The following is a 21500-nucleotide window of genomic DNA, read 5'->3' on the forward strand; positions in this document are numbered from 1 at the left end:
GCTGGAGGTGGAGGCGGGCCCAAGGTTAGGGGGTCAGCTTGCGCACCTAGGGCCAGGAGACAGTCACATTTTGGCGGAAAGTTGGCAACCACGGTCCCCCTCCCCTGCTTTTCTCCACGACTCTCCACCCGCCTCCGGGTGATACGACGGAGGTGGGGGTTGGGGGAACTGGCCTTGTGTTTTGGAACAGCTGCAGCCGGCGCTGGGCCCGCCTGGAATGCGGGAGCAGGCTGCGCACCAGGACTTTTATGGAAACTTGCTGCTGGAGACGGCGGCGGCGGCGGCCAGAGGACTCCCAGCGGTTGGAGCAGAAGTGTTAGCGGCCAGAGCTCGCAGACCCCTACCCGCAGCCAGGCAGGACGCGCACTGTCTCTCCGCGCGAAAGGAGGACCTTCGCCAGTCACTGGCTCCTGGAGGGTGAGAAGAGTTGGGGAAACGTGGGCTCGGGGAAGTGGAGACGGAGGTGTCGGGTCCCCTGGCTGGGGCGGGGGCGGGGGCGGGGGCAGGGGCGGCTGCCGAGAGGCGCTCGGGGTCCGCGGCTTCTGGCAGTGCTCCGCTGCAGTCCAGGAGCGCGCCGGGCGCCATCCAGCTGTGGCTCCGCGCTAGCCCAGTCCGGAGCGAACCGGCCCTCGGAGCCGCCTCCTGCAGGCTCGGCGGGGTGCCGACCAGGGGCTGCCCCGGTGTCTGAAAGCTTCAGCCGGCCTCCCGCTTCTGGTTGCGAAGCCCTTGCCCTGCTCCCTGCGCCCTGACAGCTGAGTTTCGGATGCGTTCCCCACTGTAGGGAGGGAGCCCTCCGTGCCCTCTGTGAGCGGAGTGGGTGCTAGTCCCTTGATTGAACCCTTGGGGTCCTAACGGGGGAAGTTCAGTGCCGTCCCCCCTCCATGTGCCCCCGCCGCGATCTCTGTCTCTGAGCCAGTTAAGAAATCCTTTCTGTTGATAACCAGTGGTCAATTAAAAAAAAAAAAAGAATCCTTTCTGATCGGTCCCTATGGAAGATGGGGAGAAATATGATTTAACAGCCTACTCTCCCCCGACCCCCTCATATCCCCGCACTTATGTCTCCAGACGGTTTTTTTCGTGATTCTGCCCGAGGTGGGATGCTGGGGGTTGAGCAAGTAGAGCTGGAAGTTTACGAAGTTTACGTAGTTTACTTGAGTGAAGAATGTAGTCACCTCTTGAAAACTCCCCTAGACCATTCCAACTATTGTAAACTGTAAAACGTTCTACAAATGTATTAGCATTGACATTTATACAGAAAATGACGAAGTTGAGAGGTTATAGTTGGTTACTGCAATGACTTAGAGATATTCATTTTATAGTTATTAAAGGCCACAACGTGAACAAAGTTGGCAGAGAGATAACAAGGTAAAAATAGCATAAAGATATGTCCTAACAAAATGTCCTTGTTAAAGAGACAGATAGAGAAAAGAAGCCATAATAAAGAAATTAGTTCCCTGACCAAAGAAACGGGAACATCATTTATCGTGAAATTTTGTTAATGAAATCATGTAGCAGCGGTCCATTGGCCTGCTAGTCACAACATAACTATGTCTTAGGTAATGTGATTAAATAAACCTAAGTATTTATACCATCTTAGTCACACGTTATTGAGTGGACCACACAATTTCCCCAGCTAATATTATCCTTTTACAGATTAAATTGCTGTAGTAAGAAAACTTTGTCTCGAATTCTTTTGGGTTTGGGGTAATGTTAAGAAAAAATGCATAATTAATCAAATGAGAAAAAGGTTTTTTGGAGGAGGTATAATTTGTGTAAGTAAACTTTGATTAACCAATGTAGCTGTTTAATTTTCTTCTTCCTTACAGCAATTAGCACCGTATTTTTGCAGATATTTTATATTTTGACTAATGCTTCTGGGGAGCAATTTAAAGAAAAATGCATGCAATTATGTAGTTTATTTGCAACAATTCCCTTAAAGAGTTCTAAGCTAAAACCACAACAAAATTCTTTTAAATCCAGTTTTCCTCATTATAGTTACAGTGTAATCCAGTTTTAATAGAAGATTCACACTTTAAAATCCATTTTGAATTGAAATGTAATGAATAGCAATTTTTCCTGCTCACCTTAAAATGGAATTTGTGCTATTTTTGAAAATTTGACATGTAAGACCGATCATTGTCAAAATGTATGTCATCTTGAGATGACTATATTTAGCATCAACAAAGGAATGCATTATCTAGGTTTTTGAACAGTATTTTTCCCCTGAAACTTCACTTGAAGTATTTAGGTTAGGGTTTCATTTTTGAGCAGAATGAAAACTAAATATGCATATTTGGAAGAGATTAATCGGGGATTTAGATTGCTTAGAATCTGAGCGGCCTATAATGACATACTTCATTTATTTAAAAAAAACCTGTTATCTTTGAAATACCTTAAAAGACAAAAAAAGACAGAAAAAAGGAGATTATTTAAATGTGAGAGTTGTACACATCTATACGAAAGAAAATGATGCAGTGAATGTGTAAAAGTATGTAACAGATAGATAAAAGTCTAAACGTTTTTATAGAAGAGAGGACTTGTAGTATATTTTATAGTTATTTAGGCCACACACACAGAACATATTGGTAGTTTATAAATTGGAGAGAAAATGATTTATAACATCCTTTTTTTTATTTCAACTTTTTTCTTTTTGATTTATAACATTCTTAACAATTTCACATATTTCTGTTCTTGTTTAATTAACTGTGGTCCATATCACCTGTGTAATTTCTTTCATGTTCTCTTTCTGGGTTGATAATTGCATAGTTATGTATTACATACACTTGAAATGGCTACATTTTCTTTTTCTGTTTAAATATTCAGTGTCTAGTTTGGCTTATAGTAGTTTACTTTCTATACTCTAGGGTGGATGAATTTGCACCCAGAAATCCACCTTAAATTTCACTGTAATTTGTATTATAATGTTAATACACCATATTATATTTATGGTTAAAAATTATGGAGAATGGAGAAAGGGGCTCTTATAATCCGACACCCTTACGGTTAGGATTTCGATGAATTTTCTTTTATTCTTTTTCCCATGCATAGAACTCTTTCTTTTTGCATTGACATATCTCAATAAAACAACACGTGAAAGCATCCCAGGCAGTGTCTGCCATCCAGTAAGTGTTCAACAGGTGATTTGTTTTCTTCCTCCTTTATTTCCTTCTTGACGTCTCTTCCTTTTTACTCTCAGATTAGAAGACAAGCAGATTGGGTCTCCTATGTGAGGTTTCGAGGTTGGTGAAATTCACTTCTCACCTTCCATCCTGTGCTTATTCCCTGTCTTTTATTCCCCTTTGACTCTGCTTCACGCTTTCTGGCCAAAATAGGCCTCCCCTTTGACTCTTTCCATTTTCTCAGTGTTGTCTATTCATTTAGACTAAGGTCACAAATTGACAATCAAAAAGACACCTTTTACTTCCTGATTACCAAGTGTGAAAATAAATGAAAAAAAAAAAAAAGAATCAAAAAATAAAAAACAGAAGGAGACTTTTGGGGCTGGGCCTGGTGGCTCATGCCTTAATCCCAGCACTTTGACAGCTGAGGCAAGAGGATCCCTTGAGCAGGAGTTCAAGACCAGCCCTGGCAACATAGTGAGAACCCCCATCTCTACAAAAAATTTAAAAATTAGCCAGACGTGGTGGTGCATGCCTGTAGTCCCAGCCACCTGGGAGGCTGAGGTGGCAGGATCGCATGAGCTCAGGAGGCTGAGGCTGTAGTACACTGTGCTCGTACCACTGCAATCCAACCTAAGTGACAGAGTGAGGCTCTGTGTAAAAAAAAAAAAAAGACACTTCTAGCCACAAATATATTTAAAAATTGGTACATTTTACATTAAAATATGGATTTGCATCCTCTCTTGAAAAACTGGAAAATCTGGGCAAAACCTGGCTTCACTTTTTAAAATAAATTATTTATTTTTATTTCAATAGCTTTAGGGTACCCAAGTGGTTTTTGGTTACATGGATGAACTGTAAAACGGTGAAGTCTGTCTGGGCTTGTAGTATACTTGTCACCCAAATAGTGTACATTGTACCCAAAGGTTCACATTTTTGCATAGGAACAATATACTGGAACTAAATAGTGGCTGCCCCACAGACAGGCAGGTCACATGCTCTGCATTTGACATAGTCTCTGAGATTCCCTATTGTTTTAAACAACTCATACATACACTCATTTACATTGCCTGTCAATTATATTATATAACATTACCTTACATTACATTTATATTACCTGACCCTGAACACTTGAGTATGCAGTCCCCGATCTAAATATTAGGGCAAGTATATCTGATGCATGATACGATGGACAGTCTGCTATACTTAGGAACAGGAACTGGGACTTTAAACATTGTAGATATTGGTTAGCAAACCTCTTAAATAATGTGATCATGGGAGTGGGAGAAGAGGTTAGCATTCATTGACACTAAGTGTTATTGTTGATTAGAGCTGGAAGGGACCATATCATATGTTGCTAACCAAAACAAATAAAATACTTTCACTGGTGGGATTTTAGAAAGCATAGGGGAGATAGTTCTGCTAAAGAAATATTTCCTAGGATTTCGTAAATAAATTTTTTTTGAGGCAGTGTCTTGCTCTGTCACCCAGGCTGGAGTGCAATGGCATGATCATGGCTCACTGCAGCTTCTACCTCCTGGGCTCAAGCGATCCATCCTCTTACTTCAGCCCCCTGAGTAGCTAGGAATACAAACATGTACCACCATGCCTGGCTAATTTTTTAAATTTTTTGTAGCGACAGAGCCTCATTGTGTTGCCCATCTTTGTCTCAAACTCATGGTTTCAAGCATTCCTCTTGCCTCAGCCTCCCAAAGTGCTGGGATTACAGGTGTGAGCCACCATGCCTGGCCTTAAAAATTCTACTCCTTGTCCATTTAAGAAGTGTTTAGGAGAGTTTCTGTGACTCCTACAGCTGGCTATAAAGAGGAGTTTACTGTTTCTCTTCTGCCTCCCCATACTACTGACGTGTTTGGAGCCAGAGGCCCAAACATGGTCTTCCCATTCCCAGCTGTGTCCTTCAATAAAAGACCATCTTCCACTTGCAGAGATGGTGAGGAGGCCCAGACTCCAGTGATTACTGCATCAATTTGCTGGAAAGAGAACTCCTGAAGCCTCTGGTTTCTGGTTGTTCATGGTATTTAGTTTAGCATAAACCCACCCGATTTATTATTTTAGTCAGTGCATCTAGATCATCAGTCTTCGTTTTGTAGCTAGGAATCATGTGTCTTATTTGAAATGATTTTGGATCAGACAGTTTTCCTATTATCTGTTTGTCATTCATTCACCAGCTCAAATATGAATAGACCTTGTACTGTGTCCCAGGTGTTGTGCAAAACACTAAAACTATAGAAAGGAATAGACCAATTCTTACCTTTCAGGGGCTTATAGTTTGGTGCATGTTCAAAAAGTATCACATACTGTCATATGAGGGCAAGGTTGTTATATGTACTTATTTCGCTCTTGTTGCCCAGGCTGGAGTGCAATGGCGCAATCTCAGCTCACTGCAACCTCTGCCTCCCAGGTTCAAGCGATTCTCCTGCCACAGCCTCCCGAGTAGCTGGGATTACAGGTGTGTGCCACCACGCCCACCTAATTTTTATATTTTAGTAGAGACAGGGTTTTGCCATGTTGGCCAGGCTGGTCTCCAACTCCTGACTGCAAGTGATCCAACCACCTTAGCCTCCCAAAGTGCTGGGATTACAGGCATGAGCCACTGTGCCCAGCATAAGATTCTTGGTTTTCAGTGAGGAAGTGTGTACTGGTAAACAGGAAATAGGTAACTACTTCATATAGGTGAAATAGGATCTAATTTCATATTTTTGAATTATGATGAGGTTTATGACAGGTTTTATAATATCATTTTTATTTTATTATTATTATTTTTTGGAGACAGGGTCTTGATCTTTCACCCAGGTTGAAGTACAGTGGTGTGATCAGGGTTCACTGCAGTCTCTGTGTCCCGGGTTCAAGCAATCCTCCCACCTGGGCCTCCTGAGTAGCTGGGACTACACATGTGTGTACCATAATGGGATATTTTTCTGTTTTTTGTAGAGACGGGGTTTCGCCATGTTGCCCAGACCTCAGCCTTCTAAAGTGCTGTGATTACAGGCGTGAGCCACTGCATCCAGCCTATAGTATAATTTTTTTTTTTTTTATTTTTAATTTTTTTTTTAATTTTTTTAATTTTTTTGAGACTGAGTTTTGCTCTTGTTACCCAGGCTGGAGTGCAATGGCGTGATCTCGGCTCACCACAACCTCCGCCTCCTGGGTTCAGGCAATTCTCCTGCCTCAGCCTCCTGAGTAGCTGGGATTACAGGCACGCGCCACCATGCCCAGCTAATTTTTTGTATTTTTAGTAGAGACGGGGTTTCACCATGTTGACCAGGATGGTCTTGATCTCTTGACCTCGTGATCCACCCGCCTCGGCCTCCCAAAGTGCTGGGATTACAGGCTTGAGCCACCGCGCCCGGCCTATAATTTTTAAAGTATACAGTTGCAACCTTCATTAATTAAATGTAATAAAGTTACGTTAAACTTAAGTTTATGTTTCTTGTATGAAAAATGATGAAAATTTAGGTCCATATTTTATGAAGCTCAAAACAATTTTGTTGCTTATTCCAAAGACCGTAAGAATTAGGTTTTAACATTTTCTTGTAGTATATAGTTAAGTATGACATTTAAAATCTTCTTAAAAGTTGGCTGGGTACTGGGTACTGTGGTTTACTCCTGTAATCCCAGCACTTTGGGGCTCCAAGGCAGGCGGATCTCTTGAGGCCAGGAGTTCAAGACCAGCCTGGTCAACATGGGGAAATCCCATCTCTACTAAAAACATACAAAAAATAGCCAGGTGTGGTGGCACAAGCCTGTTGTCCCAGCTACTTGGGAGGCTGAGGCAGGAGAATTGGTTGAACCCAGGAGGCAGGGTTGCAGTGAGCAGAAATCATGCCACTGCTCTCCATCCTGGGTGACAGAGTGAGACTTTGTCTCAATAAATAAATAAGTTGATAACCAGGCACAGTGGCTCAGAAACTGAGCTCATTTTCTGACTTAAATATTCCTTTTAATTTAATCTCCAGGTAATGGTAACCCTGTTCACCCATTTGCTCAAACTAGAAACCTTGGGTTCATTCTTTTTTGTTTATTTGTCTGTTTATTTCTTATCCTCTGACTCTCACTTGGGTTCATTCTTGACAATATTCTTCTCCTCTTCTCTACCCTTCCAAATCAAATTGACCAAAGCTCTTGCAATAGTGCCCCCACTACAGTGTAAGTTCCATCAAGACAGGGACTTTGACTTTTTGTTCACTTTCATTCATCTCCCCAAGTTTAGGATAGTGCCTGGCACAAAGTAGAAGTGTAATAAATATTTGTTAAATAAATAATGAGTCACCATGTCCTGTCAATTCCACTTCTAAAATGTCTCTTCCAGCTTTTCATTCCTAATGCCAATGTCCTAATTCAGGTTCATTTTCTGACTTAAACATGATAAGGATCTTCTCTTACCAAGATCATTGTACTTGTCCTTCCACTGGTCTTTCCCCATTAAACTCCATTCTCTACATTGCTGTAAGAATTTCTTTTTCTTTCCTTTCTAGAATACATCTTTGATTAAGGCATGCTCCTTTGCTGGCTCCCTACTGCTTATAGGATTGTTACATAGTATCTAAATTTTGTATTAATGTGGTACACAGTATTCTTTCTAGTCTGTGCCCAGCCTGTCTTTATAGTTTTGCCATAGGTTGACTGGATGGTTTTATAGCTCCCCAAATTTGCAGTGGGTCATGAGGCGTTGTTATTTTTGTTCATTTTGGTTCTTTTTCCTGGATGCCTTTACTATCTTTCCCACTTTGTGAAATTCTACTTATCTGTCAAAGTCTATAACTTAAATGTCATTATCTCCATGAAACGTTCTTTAACCCAACGTCTTCCTTAACCACACCATAGTATTTTCCACGTTTCTATGGCCTGGTTATAATACTGCTATTAGAGCATTTACTACATCATATAGTAATTAGGACATCTATTTCTTTCACCAAGCTGTTTGATTCACAAGGGCTAGCTCTTATTTGTTTTGTATCCTATTGCCAGGCATACTTTTTGGCATACAGCAGATTCTCCTCACAAAAATAATGTATTGTAAATACAGACCTAATCTGTCAAATTTGAAAAAAACTGCAGCTTTTTGGTTAAATCATGTATAGGTTATAGTAATATTGCAATATTCCCTCTGAAACCTGTGATGGATACATAGTTGTCTTCATTTAACATGAATTAGAATGTCAATACTAAACCCTTTATCATCCCAGCCTTATCTATTATGACCAAACTCTTAGAATCACCTATTCAACCTTATCTTTTGATCACTGTTTTCTCTCTAATCTTATTCTTGATAACGATTCAATTGACTTGCCTGGGATCTTAGATACGTAGGAGGTGTAATGGACTGAATTGTTACGTTGCTGCTGCCCCTTTAAGGTGACCAAGGACATTGCATCTGCCTGCTAAAACAAGAAAAATCACTACCTACCATTAGATGAAGAAAGGCTGTTAAGATTCCAGATATAAAATCTTTTGGCTTTCGGGTCACTGAGTATAGGAATTAAGTCATTAGGCCCATCTCCATTTAGCATTCTAAAATACAGTGGCATTCTAAAATACATTTCTAGAATGAGAACTTGACCTGACTCACTAGGATGTTTTTCCTGTAATTCAGCAAATCTCAAAATGTCTTAGAACCCCTGGGAGTCCTCAATGCCATTTAGGGGTCCATAAAGTTCTTCCTTTTCCAACTACATATTAGTATAAGGTAAAGTTTTATTTAGAGACTTCAGTCAAAACACTGCCACCATAGTTTGAATGCAGAAGCAGATATGAGAATGTATTTTTCCTTTATTAAGCCAGATACCAGAGATTAGCAAAAATGTAAAACGATTTTCCTCTTCTTACTAATTATTTTTATGTTTATAAATAATGGTTTGTTATTGTTACTTTAAATGACATAAGTATATAGTTGAATATTTTGTTTTAATTTCGAATATATTAAAGATCTATAGTATTAATCCATATAAACAAAACCTTTATTATAACCAAACTCTTAGAACCAAATGTTCAACCTTATCTTTTGGTCACTGTTTTCTCTTTAATCTTATTCTTCATAAGAATTCAGTGGACTTGCCTGGGATCTTAGATACTTAGAAGGTGCAATGGAGCTGAACTGTTGTGTTGTGGTGTGTTCTTGGCCACCTTAATGGTCCTTAAGATCCTCAATAATGGGCCCAGATTTTAGGTCCTGAGCACCAAAAGTTTGAGACCCACTTTTGTAATACATAGCCTTTTTTTTACTAGTGGCATTTTCTTTAACATCACAGAGCTTATTTTTATTTTATTTAGAGATGGTGTCTCACTGTGTTGCTCAAACTAGATTCAAACTCCTGGGATCAAATGATCTTTCCACCTCAGTCCTCTGCAGGAGTGCACCCAGCTAAAGCTAATTTTTATGTGTGTTTACACACTTTCAGATGTTACCTAAATAAAGTCTTTTCTAATCTAAAAATGTAAGCCTTATTATATTTTTTGATAATTATATTTTATCTCATCTAAATCATAAACTCCATGATACAGATATTTTATCCTATTCATTATTATTTATGTAGTAGCCTATACTGTACCTAGCACATTACAGAAAAATGTTCAATAAATGTTCCTTGAACAATATCAATTTTCACTAATTGATCTTTTTCTGTTTATTCTTAGTTCTATCATACTCATCACTCTAAATTTATAAACTATATGAAAACCACTTAGTTTATGGCATACAATAGGGATTCAATTGTTCGTTTTCTCCCTTCTTCTTTATTCAGTTTAGAGATTCCTGAAGTTTCCTTTAATGTATTGCATTTTTTAAAAAAATCCTTAAATTTTATTTATACATGTAACTTTTCATTACTTTATTAATGACTTCATCAAATGAGAGTTTACCAATTTTCTTAAGACATCTGTAAGATGTGTTATGCTGAAATAGGTGTTGCACAATATAAATGAAACAGACTTTTTATTGTCTAATACAGTGGAAAAAGCTGATAATTGTTGAAGCTTGGTATGGGTGTATGGAGGTGCATTATATTAGTCTCTTTTGGTTTGTATGTCTGAATTTTTCCATAATAAAAAAGTAAACAAAAAAGATAGATTAGACTGATATGTCTGAGATGTTTACCAATATTAAAATTTTAAAGTTTATGCCAGATATACCTAGAAACCTAAGCACATTTAGAGGTCTCAGAGACTGAAGGAGAAAAAACAATCGTGTTTAGGGTGAAGTGGAGAAAAATCACCATTTCCATTATAATTAGTTTGGGAAAATACCTCCTTGGTAAATAAATGACTTAAGAAAGGTCTTGGAGATAGAAAAAGGCTACTAAATAGATTTGTCTAGGTGGTAGGTTGAAAAATGGGGAGAAGACAAAGGAAACTGGAGAGTCTGAGGGTCTGCAGAAGGCCTATCAAGCCCAGGTGAGAATTTTAGTTCTGATCCATGATGCACTACACAGTTAATATCCTCAGAGTTGGAGTGATACACTAGAGTTAAGGTGCACAGAGATGTAGAGATTGCAATAGTTGAATAGAGAACCTAAATGGACCTGGATGAGGGCAGAAAGAATGGTGGGCTGTTATCCTGTCATAAAAAAATGGAAAAAAAAAAAAAAAAGAGAAATCTAAACAATCATGGCTAGAAGTTATTCTCTAACTTTTAAAACCTATTTTTACCCATAATGTGTACTTAAATTATTATTCTATTCTAATATAATATGTATCAGTTAAGAGTTTTGAAGAAACTACATTAAAGTAGCTGCCCTATAGCAATTGAAGCTAACTATGTCATCACACTTGGATTCCAGTTCCTATTGAACAGATTGAATAATTTGAAAATGTTTATCAGGATTGTAAAAAAAAAGAAAACCAGTAAAATGAATACGTTGAATTTTATAGCTTCTCATTTTATAACTATATTAACAAAAAGTATAGTGATACAGGCCGGGCGCGGTGGCTCACGCCTATAATCCCAGCACTTTGGGAGGCCGAGGCGGGTGGATCACGAGGTCAAGAGATCGAGAGCATCCTGGTCAACATGGTGAAACCCTGTCTTTACTAAAAATACAAAAATTAGCTGGGCATGGTGGCCCGCATCTGTAGTCCCAGCTACTAGGGAGGCTGAGGCAGGAGAATTGCTTGAACCCAGGAGGCGGAGGTTGCGGTGAGCCGAGATCGCACCATTGCACTCCAGCCTGGGTAACAAGAGTGAAACTCCATCTAAAAAAAAAAAAAAAGTATAGCGATACATATGAATACTAAATAGAAATAATTTCTGGCAAGCATAATTATATGACATTGAAGGAGCAGCTGCGGCCTTTTGCTAAATAAAGCAGCAAAATTAAGTTTATAGACTGCTAACTGAAATGTTGACTGAGAAAGTATGTAAGCATGAAATTGGGAAGACTGACCAGCCATGGGCAATATGACGAAAACTCATCTCTACAAAAAACAGAGAAATTAGCTGTGTGTGATGGTGTGTGTCTGTAGTCCCAGCTACTCAGGCAGCTGAGGTGGGATGATTGCTTGAGCCTAGGAGGTCGAAGCTGCTGTGAGCCATGATTGCCCCACTGCTCTCCAGCCTGGGCAACAGAGTGAGATCCTGTCAAGAAAGAAAAGAAGTGGGAGGAGATCGTAAGTCAAAGATTAAATTGATATTTGAAATTTTAATTTTTAATTTATTTTTTGAGACAGTCTCGCTCTGTCACCCACGCTGGAGTACAGTGGTGCAATCCTGGCTCAATGCAACCTCCGCCTGCCAGGTTCAAGCGATTCTCCTGCCTCAGCCTCCCTAGTGGCTGAGATAACAGGCATCTACCACCATACTCAGCTAATTTTTGTATTTTTAGTAGAGACGGGGTTTCGCCATGTTGGCCAGGCTGGTCTTAAACTCCTGACCTCAAGTGATTTGCCTGCATCAGCCTCCCAAAGTGCTGGGATTACAGGCACGAGCCACTGTTCTTGGTGATATTTGGAATTTTTTTTAAAACCACCTTATTAAGGTATGATTGACATACCAAAAGCTATATATATTTAATATATGATATTTGGCATTTGAGAATATGTTTCCAAAAGACTAATAATCATCTGTAATGTTCAACAGAAGCCTTCTTTAAAATACAGTATTGACAGTTTATTGAGAGAATAAAAAGTCTAATCAAGGCTTTTGTTGAAAGTTTTTGCAAAGAGACATTAATAGCATGACAACGGAGACCGTGTCTGTGTTCAGTGTTTATATTTCTCAGTTCCTAGTAGAGTGCCTGGTGTAGTAGATGCTTAATAAATACTTCTGTAATAAGTGGCATGTTGTATTTTTTTCATATCCCTGAATAATGATAAGCCTAATGATAGTCATACATTATATCCAGATAATCCTTATCTGTTCATAAAGTGATTCGCCTTGAAGCTGGCAAGATTTACCTATTCAGGGCTGGGCATAGTGGCTCATGCTTGTAATCCCAGCACTTTGGGAGGCCAAAGTGGGAGGATTACTTTGGCCCAGAAATTGAAGACCAGCCTGGGCAACATAGTGAAACCCTGTCTCTACAAAAAAACTCAAAACTTAGTTGGGTATGGTGATACAAGCCTGTAGTACCACTCAGGAGGCCGAGGCAGGAGGTGCTATGGATATAATGGTGTACAAAACACAGTCACTACTCTTAAAGACTTCACCTTCTGGTAGAGGAGGTTTTCAGGAGAGTGAGTCATTACTGTACATTGTGGTAAGTGCTACAATTAGGGTAAGCATGGGATGCTGTGTAAGCACACAGGAGAAACACTTAACCTAGTCTTGTGGAATCAAGGAAGGCTTCCTGGAGAAAGTGACAATCTAAGAATTAAAGGATAAGTAGGAGTTAGCTGAGTGATAAGAGAATGAGAATAGCATTAAGCTGAGGGAGCCAGCTCTGCAAAGGCTTGAGTTGTGCCAGTATTACAGTATGGGTGATAGAGTGGGAGGGAGGGGTAAAGAGAGATGAGGTTACAAAAGTAATTTAATCTACTAAAGTGTATTAAATCACAGAAGAAAAAGTGGAGAGTGAGAAGAAAAGGGCAAAGACTAAAACCTGGGGGCAAACAACATCTAAGAGGTAGAAAGAGATAGAGAAGCTCTCAAAGGAGCTAGAGAAGGAATGGTCAGAGACATGAAAACACAGAGGAAGAACAGTGTCATGAAACCAAGCAAGGAGGATTTCAGGAAGAAAGGAATGACTGAGACTATCAGATGTAGCAGTGAAGCTCAGAAAAAGGGAACTGTTCATTTGCCAATGTAATGAGAAAGGCATTATTAGGACCATTTTACATATAAAACTGAAGTTCACAGAAGTTAACTAGCTCATCAAATCACATATCTAATAATTAACCTAAACAGAGACTCTAATCCAAGTTTTCTGGCTCTAACTCCAGTACTCCTTCCATCGTCAGTGTCTTCTTATTATGCATGAAAAAAATCAACAGTTAATTAAATAATTACCATGAAGATATATTTCCTTCCTTCCCTCCCTCCCTCCCTTTCTTCTTTCTTTCTTTCTTTTTTTTTTTTCACAGAATCTTGTTCGTCACCCAGGCTGGAGTGCAGTGGCACAATCTCGGCTCACTGCAACCTCTGCCTCCTGGTTCAAGCAATTGTCCTGTCTCAGCCTCCTGAGTAACTGGGGTTACAGATGCACACTACCCCACCCAGCTAATTTTTGTATTTTTAGTAGAGATGGGGTTTCACCATGTTGGCCAGGCTGGTCTCCAACTCCTGACCTCCTGATCCACCTGCCTCAGACTCCCAAAGTGCTGGGATTACAGATGTAAGCCACTGCGCCTGGCCTAATTGAATATTTTCTACAAAGGTTATTAAGCACAAAGTTCTAGTAGAATATTTTGGGAGATTTCAAATTATTTTTGCATTAACATCAAAATTTAAAATATATATGTTTGGAATTTTTATTAGGGGGTTTATGAAAAGTTATGGTCAGGTTCAACCTGTATATGTCATTTGTTCTAAGGTTGTTTTTTGTTTGTTTGGTTTCTGTTTTGAGACAGGGTCTTGCTCTGTTGCCCAGGGTGTAGTGCAGTAGTTCGATCATAGCTCACTGCAACCCTGAACTCATGGGCTCAAGTGATCCTCTTGCCTCAGCCTCCCAAGTAGCTGGGACTATAGGGGCATGCCACCACACCCAGATTATTATTTTTTTACTTGTAGAGATGGGGTCTTGCTATGTTGTCCAGGCTGGTCTCCAACTCCTGGCCTCAATTGATTCTGCTGCTTCAGCCTGGATTACAAGTGTGAGCCACAACATCTGGCCTGGAAATGATTTTTAGAGAAGGTTTGGTAATAGTATTTACCTTGAAGGGTTGTTGTGGGAAATAAATGACAATGCTTGTTAACTACTTAGCACATTACCAGGCACACAGTAAAGACTCAACAAATGTTAACTTGGATTATCTTCATCGTTAATTTTATTCAGGTTTTGTGACTAAAGGATGTTTTAGTGAAATAGTGGGTTTAGATAGGACAATAAAATTAATGACTAGGGAACAGAGTTTTCCTGTGAATTGGCCAAACAGAGTAAAATTCATACCTTTATCCTTGTGTTAGCTCAGATAGGCAAATGAGTTAGCAACTGAAATGCACTGTTGTTTCTACCAAGGCAGTGTCATACTTCTTTTTAATTAACAATAAAGGAATCTTATATGTATTTACAATGTCCACTTAATTTTGAAGTTTTTTTCTTCAACATAAAAATATTTAAGAATGTGAGTCCTATTGGTTTGCAATCTATAACTTAAATGCAATTCCATAATGCAGAAAGGTACTAAACTTACTTTGGTACAACTTTTTATCCTCAAAAGGCAGAACAGAGCAAACTCTCAGTAAAGGACCACTTCCTTATATTTTAACCAAAAAGTTAAGGCTAGTGCTGTTCACATTTTCACTGAGTTTAAAAATGAGAGCAGCCTGGTGCTGTGGCTCACGCCTGTAATCCCAGCACTTTGGGAGGCTGAGGTGGCAGATCACAGGATTAGGAGTTCGAGACCAACCTGACCAACATGGTGAAACCCCATCTCTACTTAAAAAATAAATAAATAAATAAATAATATATATATACAAAAATTAGCTGGGTGGGGTGGTGCACGTCTGTAATCCCAGCTACTCAGGAGGCTGAGGCAGGAGAATCACTTGAACCTGGGAGGCGGAGGTTGCATTGAGCTGAGATTGCGCCACTGCACTCCATTCTGGGTGACAGAGCAAGACTCCGTCTCAAAAAAAAAAAAAAAGAGAGCTCAGAATACTGAAATGACATTTTAAAAAACGATTTTAAGTGGTTTTATTCATAGTAAATTTTTAAAATCAATTTTATTTTATTCTAAATCTATAATTAAGTCAAGATATAATTTGAGGATTTAAAAAAAATTAAATGAAGAGGGCTAGCTCATTCATTTATTTTCTAGGACTATTCTTGACAGATTAATTCTTCTCTGTCAGTAAACCACCCAATTTTCTTTCATTTTACCAAAAAGAAGAAAACAAAAAAGTTTCTGAATCCCCTTTGGCCAATTAATTGAGCTAAAATTATCAGTCCTTATGATCCCATGATTCCAAGCTTTCCTCATATCCTTTAGTATTACTCTAAAAAACTGCACAAGAGGCTCAGGCATGGTTGCTCATGCCTATAATCCCAGCACTTTGAGACGGTGAGTTGGGAGGATCACTTGAGGCCAGGAGTTCGAGAACAGCCTGGGCAACAGAGTGAGACCTCCATCTCTATTTTTTTTTAAGACAGGGTCTCATGCTTTGTTGCCCAGGCTGAAGTGCGGTACCATGATCATAGCTCACTGCAACCTTGAACTCCTGTGCTCAAGTGATCTTCCTGCTTCAGTGTCCCAAATAGCTGGGACTACAGGCATGTGCCATGATACCAGGCAAATTTTTAAATTTTTAGTAGAGATGAGTCTTGCTATGTTGCCCAGTCTGGTCTAAAACTCTGGGCTCAAGTGATTCTCCCACCTCAGCCTCCCAAAGTATTGGGATTACAGGCATGAGCCACCACACCCAGCCAACTTAACGAAATTTTATCAAATTAAAACCAGCAATGTATTAAGAGGATAATGCATTATAACCAATTGAGATTTATCCTAGGAATGTAAGATTGATTTAACACTTGAAAGTCAGTTAATGTAACTCACCATATCAATAAATTAAAAATGAAAACCATATGATTATCTCAATAGACACAGAAAAAGCATTAAATAAAATCCAACATCTGTTACTGATAATTACTCCAGCAAACTTATTCAGTCTGATAAAGGGCATCTAAGAAAAGCCTACAGTTAATATCTTACTTAACAGTGAAAGACTGAACATATTTCTCCTCAGGTCAGGAACAAGACAAAGATATTTGCTCTTACCACTTTTATCTAACATTGTACTGGAGGTTCTAGCTAGTACAGTCAAGCCAGAAAAAGGAATACAAGGTATCCAGACTGGAAAGGAAAAAGTAGAACTGTGCTCACAGATGATGTGATTGTCTGAGTATGTAGAATATCTGATGGAACGAAAAAGCCAATAGAACTAAGAAGTTATTTTAGCAGGGTTGCAGGATATAAAACCAGAATACAAAGAACCTGCATATAGATATTTATGTCAACTTTATTAATAAACACCAAAACTTGGAAACAACCAAGATGTCATTTGGTAGGTGAATGGATAAACTGTGTTACATGCAGGCAATAGAATATTATTCAATGCTGAAAAGAAATGAGCTATCAAGCCACGAAAAACATAGAGGAAACTGAAATGCATATTACTATGTGAAAAAATGCATATTACTGTCTGAATAGTCTACATACTGTGTGGTTCCAACTGTATGACATCCTGGAAAAGGCAAAACCATGGAGATAGTAAAAAGATCATGGTTACCAGGAATTATGGGGGAGGAAAGCATAAGTAAGGAAAGAGGATTTTTAGGTCAGCAAAACTGCTTTGTACAATACTATAATGACGGACACATGTCACTGTACATTTGCCCCAAACCCACAGAATGTACAACCCAGGAGTAAACCCTAATGTAAACTGTGGACTCTGGGTGATAATGATGTGTGAGTATAGGTTCATTGTTATAACAAATGTACACCTTCAGTGGATGGTAATAATGGGGTTATCCACTGTTGGTAATGGGGGTGACTAAGCATGTGCAGGGGAAGAGAATATACAGGAAATCTCTATTTTCCACTCAATTTTGCTGTGAATCTAAACTGCTCTAAAATAAACTCTATTAAGAAAAAAACCGAAAGTTGGCTAGAAAATTCCAAAAGAAAAAATCAAAGTAAGATAAAACAAACCTAAAATAAATATTTAAATTATAAGCCTAATAATTACATTAAATGTTAATGAACTAAATGCTGCAATTAAAAAATAGATTTTTATCAAAATTGATTTTTGTAAAAAGCAAGGGCCAATCATATGCTGTGTCCAAGACATATACTTTACATATGAAAACATAGAGTGAAAGTAAATAGCTAGAAAATTATATACCAAGCAAACTGTAAACCTAAGAAAGTTGGGGGCCAGGTGCAGTGGCTCATACCTGTAATCCTAGCACTTCTGGAGGCCGAGGTGGGAGAATTGCTTGAGCCCAGGGTTTCAAAATCAGTCTAAGCAACACAGTGAGACCCCATCTCTATAGGGGGAAAAAAAAAAAAGCTGGGCATGGTGGTGCATGCTTGTAGTCCCAGCTACTTAGAAGACTGAGGAAGGAGGATTGCTTGAGCCCAGGAGTTCAAGGGTGCAGTGAGCTGTCATTGTGCCACCGCACTTCAGCCGAGGAGACACAACAAGATGCTGTCTCTAAATAAATAAATAACAAGAAAGTTGGTGTGACTATTTTAATATAAGTTTAAGACAACGAGGTAAGAAGAGAGAAATTTCATACTAGCAGGCCAGGCACAGTGGCTCACACCTGTAATCCCAGCATTTTGGGAGGCCAAGGCAGGCGGATCACTTGAGGTCAGGAGTTCGAGACCAGCCTGGCCAACATGGTGAAACCTCGTCTCTACTGAAAACACACAAAAAATTAGCTGTGCTTGCTGGTGTGCCGCCTGTAATCCCAGCTATTCTGGAGGCTGAGGCTGGAGAATTGCTTGAACCTGGGAGGCAGAGGTTGCAGTGAGCTGAGATTGCACCACTGCCCTCCAGCCTGGGGTGACAGTGAGACTCTGTCTCAAAAACAAAAACAAAAAAAGCATACTACTGAAAGGGTCAATTCAAAAAGAAGATATAATCTTAATGTGTATGCAATTAAACCTGAAATTACATAAAACAAAAACAACAGAATTAAAGGGAGAAAAAAAATTCTGGCCAGGTGCAGTGGCTCATGCCTGTAATCCTAGTGCTTTGGGATGCCGAGTTGGGTGGATCACTTGAGGTCAGAAGTTCAAGACCAGCTTGGCCAACATGGTGAAACCCTGTCTCCACTAAAAATGCAAAAATGAGCTGAGCTTGGTGGCACAGGCCTGTAATCCCAGCTACTCAGGAGGCTGAGGCAGGAGAATTGCTTGAACCTGGGAGGTGGAAGTTTCAGTGAGCTGAGACTGTGCCATTGCACTCCAGCCTGGGCTACAGAGCGAGACTCTGTCTTAAAAATATATATATATACATAGATCTACATAGTTGAAGATTGATAGAACTAGCCAAAAATTAGTAAAAATACAGATCTAAAATATGCTCAACTACCTTTGTATTTATAGACTAATAAACTCGATAATTGCTGAATACACATTCTTTTCAAGTGAACTTGATATGTTCATCAATCTATTCTGGATCAAAAACTTTCAGGGATCTTGTAACATCGTACACCTTATATTTTCTATACCATGAATCTTGGGAAAAAGAGCTAAAGGTTATCACAATGTATTACTTGCTTGGATTATATCAGTATTTTTTGAGGGGCAATTAACTGCTATTTCTATTTATAAAAATACATAATATATTAAAAATAAATTAAAAATTATTATACTAAAATTTTTTTCAGGTGCAAAAATATACAGAGCTTCATAATCTGCCCAAGACCACATAGAGCAAACATGAATGATATTTCCCAAAAGGCTGAGGTAAGTCTCAAAAGTAAAAAAAAATAAAAGAGGGAAATGTAGAGTTGACTGTAGAACTGCCAAAAGGACAATCATTTGGTGGAAAGGTTATATTTAGGAGTTTATAATTAATAACATAATGGCAAGATGTAAAACAAGAGATACAATTCAGCAGCTGGTCTTGAGCTAGTATTTTCATTTGGATTCTAGGAAATGCTACAAAGCATGAGTACTAAATTTGTGAATGATAGTGAAGTGGATGTGATACCTAGCATTCTGAGTAGAATTTTAAATGTTTTGTTCTTGATAACTCTTATAAATTATTATTTTAGTATTAAAACAAAGTTTGACCTATACTCACAGGAGAAAGCACTCTTAGGTAAGGATCCTTTTTAGTGCCTTAGTTTTTTTTTTGTTTTTTTTTTAATTTTTAGCTTTTTTCTGGTTCTTGACTGTAGATACCGAAAGTTGTAGTAAGAAGACCTTGGTTGCTGACACCTCAAAATTATAAAGTTAACCCTTAAATGGCCAATGACATAATAGTTTACAAAATATAGGCTGGGTGTGCCACAGATTAATTAAGCAATTGCCATTATCACTAGGAAAAAGAATTTGGTGTTCTGAGGCACACATTTTATTTACTGAAATTTCATTTAGAGATCAGCTTAATTTTCAAAGTGATGAAATAATTTGCTTTCCTGGTTTTAGAGTGGAGGAAAATAATTTCTTCAGTCTTCTACCAGATTCCCACTCTTTGGGAAGCTCTGTTGCCATATGGAACTTCTCTTAGAGCTCACCCTATATAGAACGATACAGCCTTCTTACACATTTTTCATGTGGTTTGAGAAAATTATAGATGGGGAGTAATAGTAACAACATAAATCACTGCTTGTGCACACAGACCATGGTGTACCTCAGCCAGAAAGAAGGATTAAAGGACTGGCCTTCAGTTTTGCTTATATTAGATACAGGAACCAGGAAGGGTGTAAAATGTGAATTAGGGTCTAAACTTTGAAGCCTAAACTTTTGGTTTGTTTTCAACTTCACCAAATTTACTGAAATTAGTTTTGGTATCTTTTTAGCAAGTGATATCAAATCTGAACCTTTAATAATAGAGTTAGACAATAAAATACAGTTATTTTTAGTTAGAATTCAGAATTTGATTTTTATATTTTACTGACTTTCAGCTTCAGTGGAATGCTACCCATAAAATGGACTTCATTACTATATAACAATGAAACTTCTACTCTCATATTTTCTGTAATGTGATTTTTCATAGTTAGGTTTTAGAAAGTATCTAATCAGATTGTGATGGTCAAGTAAAGGGTTCAAACATATTTCTGTTTTCTGTTTCAATAAATATTTTTATATTGCTTATTCTTATCTATCTTTATCTAATTTTTTCCTATTGTTTTTGTTAACTTTCTTTTCTTTATTTTCTTCTAATGAAGATTCTGCTTTCTTCATCTAAACCTGTCCCAAAAACCTATGTACCAAAACTTGGCAAGGGTGATGTAAAGGATAAGTTTGAAGCCATGCAGAGAGCCAGGGAAGAAAGAAATCAAAGGAGATCTAGAGACGAAAAGCAAAGAAGAAAAGAACAATATATTAGAGAGAGAGAATGGAACAGGAGAAAGCAGGAGGTTATTTTATTTTACTTTATTCTTGTGAAAAATATTCATTTTCATTTTTTAATTTAAATTTTATTTATTCACATTAATCACATTTCATATTAACTATAACTAAAATACTTTTCTGTATTTGTAACCTAATTTAAACTCTGCATATACTATGATTTAGTCTAATTTTTGGACATGTGCTCACATCAATTTATTTAACCATCTAGATTAAAGAAATGCTTGCTTCTGATGATGAGGAGGATGTATCTTCTAAAGTAGAAAAGGCTTATGTTCCAAAACTAACAGGTAAGAAGCCTGAGGGGTAAATTGTCAATTAAATTGCAAAATACAAACATAGCAAAGTATGAAACTTTTTTTCATATGTTCTTAGGAACTGTTAAGGGTAGATTTGCTGAAATGGAGAAACAAAGACAAGAGGAACAAAGGAAGAGAACGGAGGAGGAACGAAAACGCAGAATTGAGCAGGATATGCTAGAAAAGAGGAAAATACAGCGTGAATTAGCAAAAAGGGCTGAGCAGGTATCACTAAAGATTAAGTTGGTATTTGTTTCTGAAACTAACTGTGCAAAGTGAAACTAATCAGTATGTTGCCTCATTAAAATATTTTAATATAACATAAACCTATTAAAAAGCAGCTAACCATCCAAGCATGGTGGCTCACACCTGTAATCTCAGC

General features: G+C 38.4%; 1 protein-coding gene across 5 annotated transcripts in view; it reads left to right on the top strand.

Annotated features, from left to right (window-relative positions):
* Positions 1 to 214: 214 nt before the first annotated feature.
* Positions 215 to 21500, top strand: part of NEXN (nexilin F-actin binding protein) — a 47395-nt gene continuing 26109 nt past the window's right edge. The window contains exons 1-5 of one of the 5 annotated variants that reach the window (XM_064372533.1): positions 215 to 417; positions 19127 to 19205; positions 20636 to 20827; positions 21031 to 21109; positions 21195 to 21343. In XM_064372533.1, the coding sequence (XP_064228603.1) occupies positions 218 to 417; positions 19127 to 19205; positions 20636 to 20827; positions 21031 to 21109; positions 21195 to 21343 (699 nt within the window). In that variant the 5' untranslated portion in view covers positions 215 to 217. The remainder of the gene's footprint in view (positions 418 to 19126; positions 19206 to 20635; positions 20828 to 21030; positions 21110 to 21194; positions 21344 to 21500) is intronic. The other 4 variants (XM_064372532.1, XM_064372534.1, XM_064372536.1 and 1 more) reach the window with 4 other exon arrangements.

Source organism: Aotus nancymaae, unplaced genomic scaffold (assembly GCF_030222135.1).
Source record: "Aotus nancymaae isolate 86718 unplaced genomic scaffold, 86718_ANA_hifiasm-v0.15.2.pri h1tg000007l, whole genome shotgun sequence".
Taxonomy (NCBI): domain Eukaryota; kingdom Metazoa; phylum Chordata; class Mammalia; order Primates; family Aotidae; genus Aotus; species Aotus nancymaae.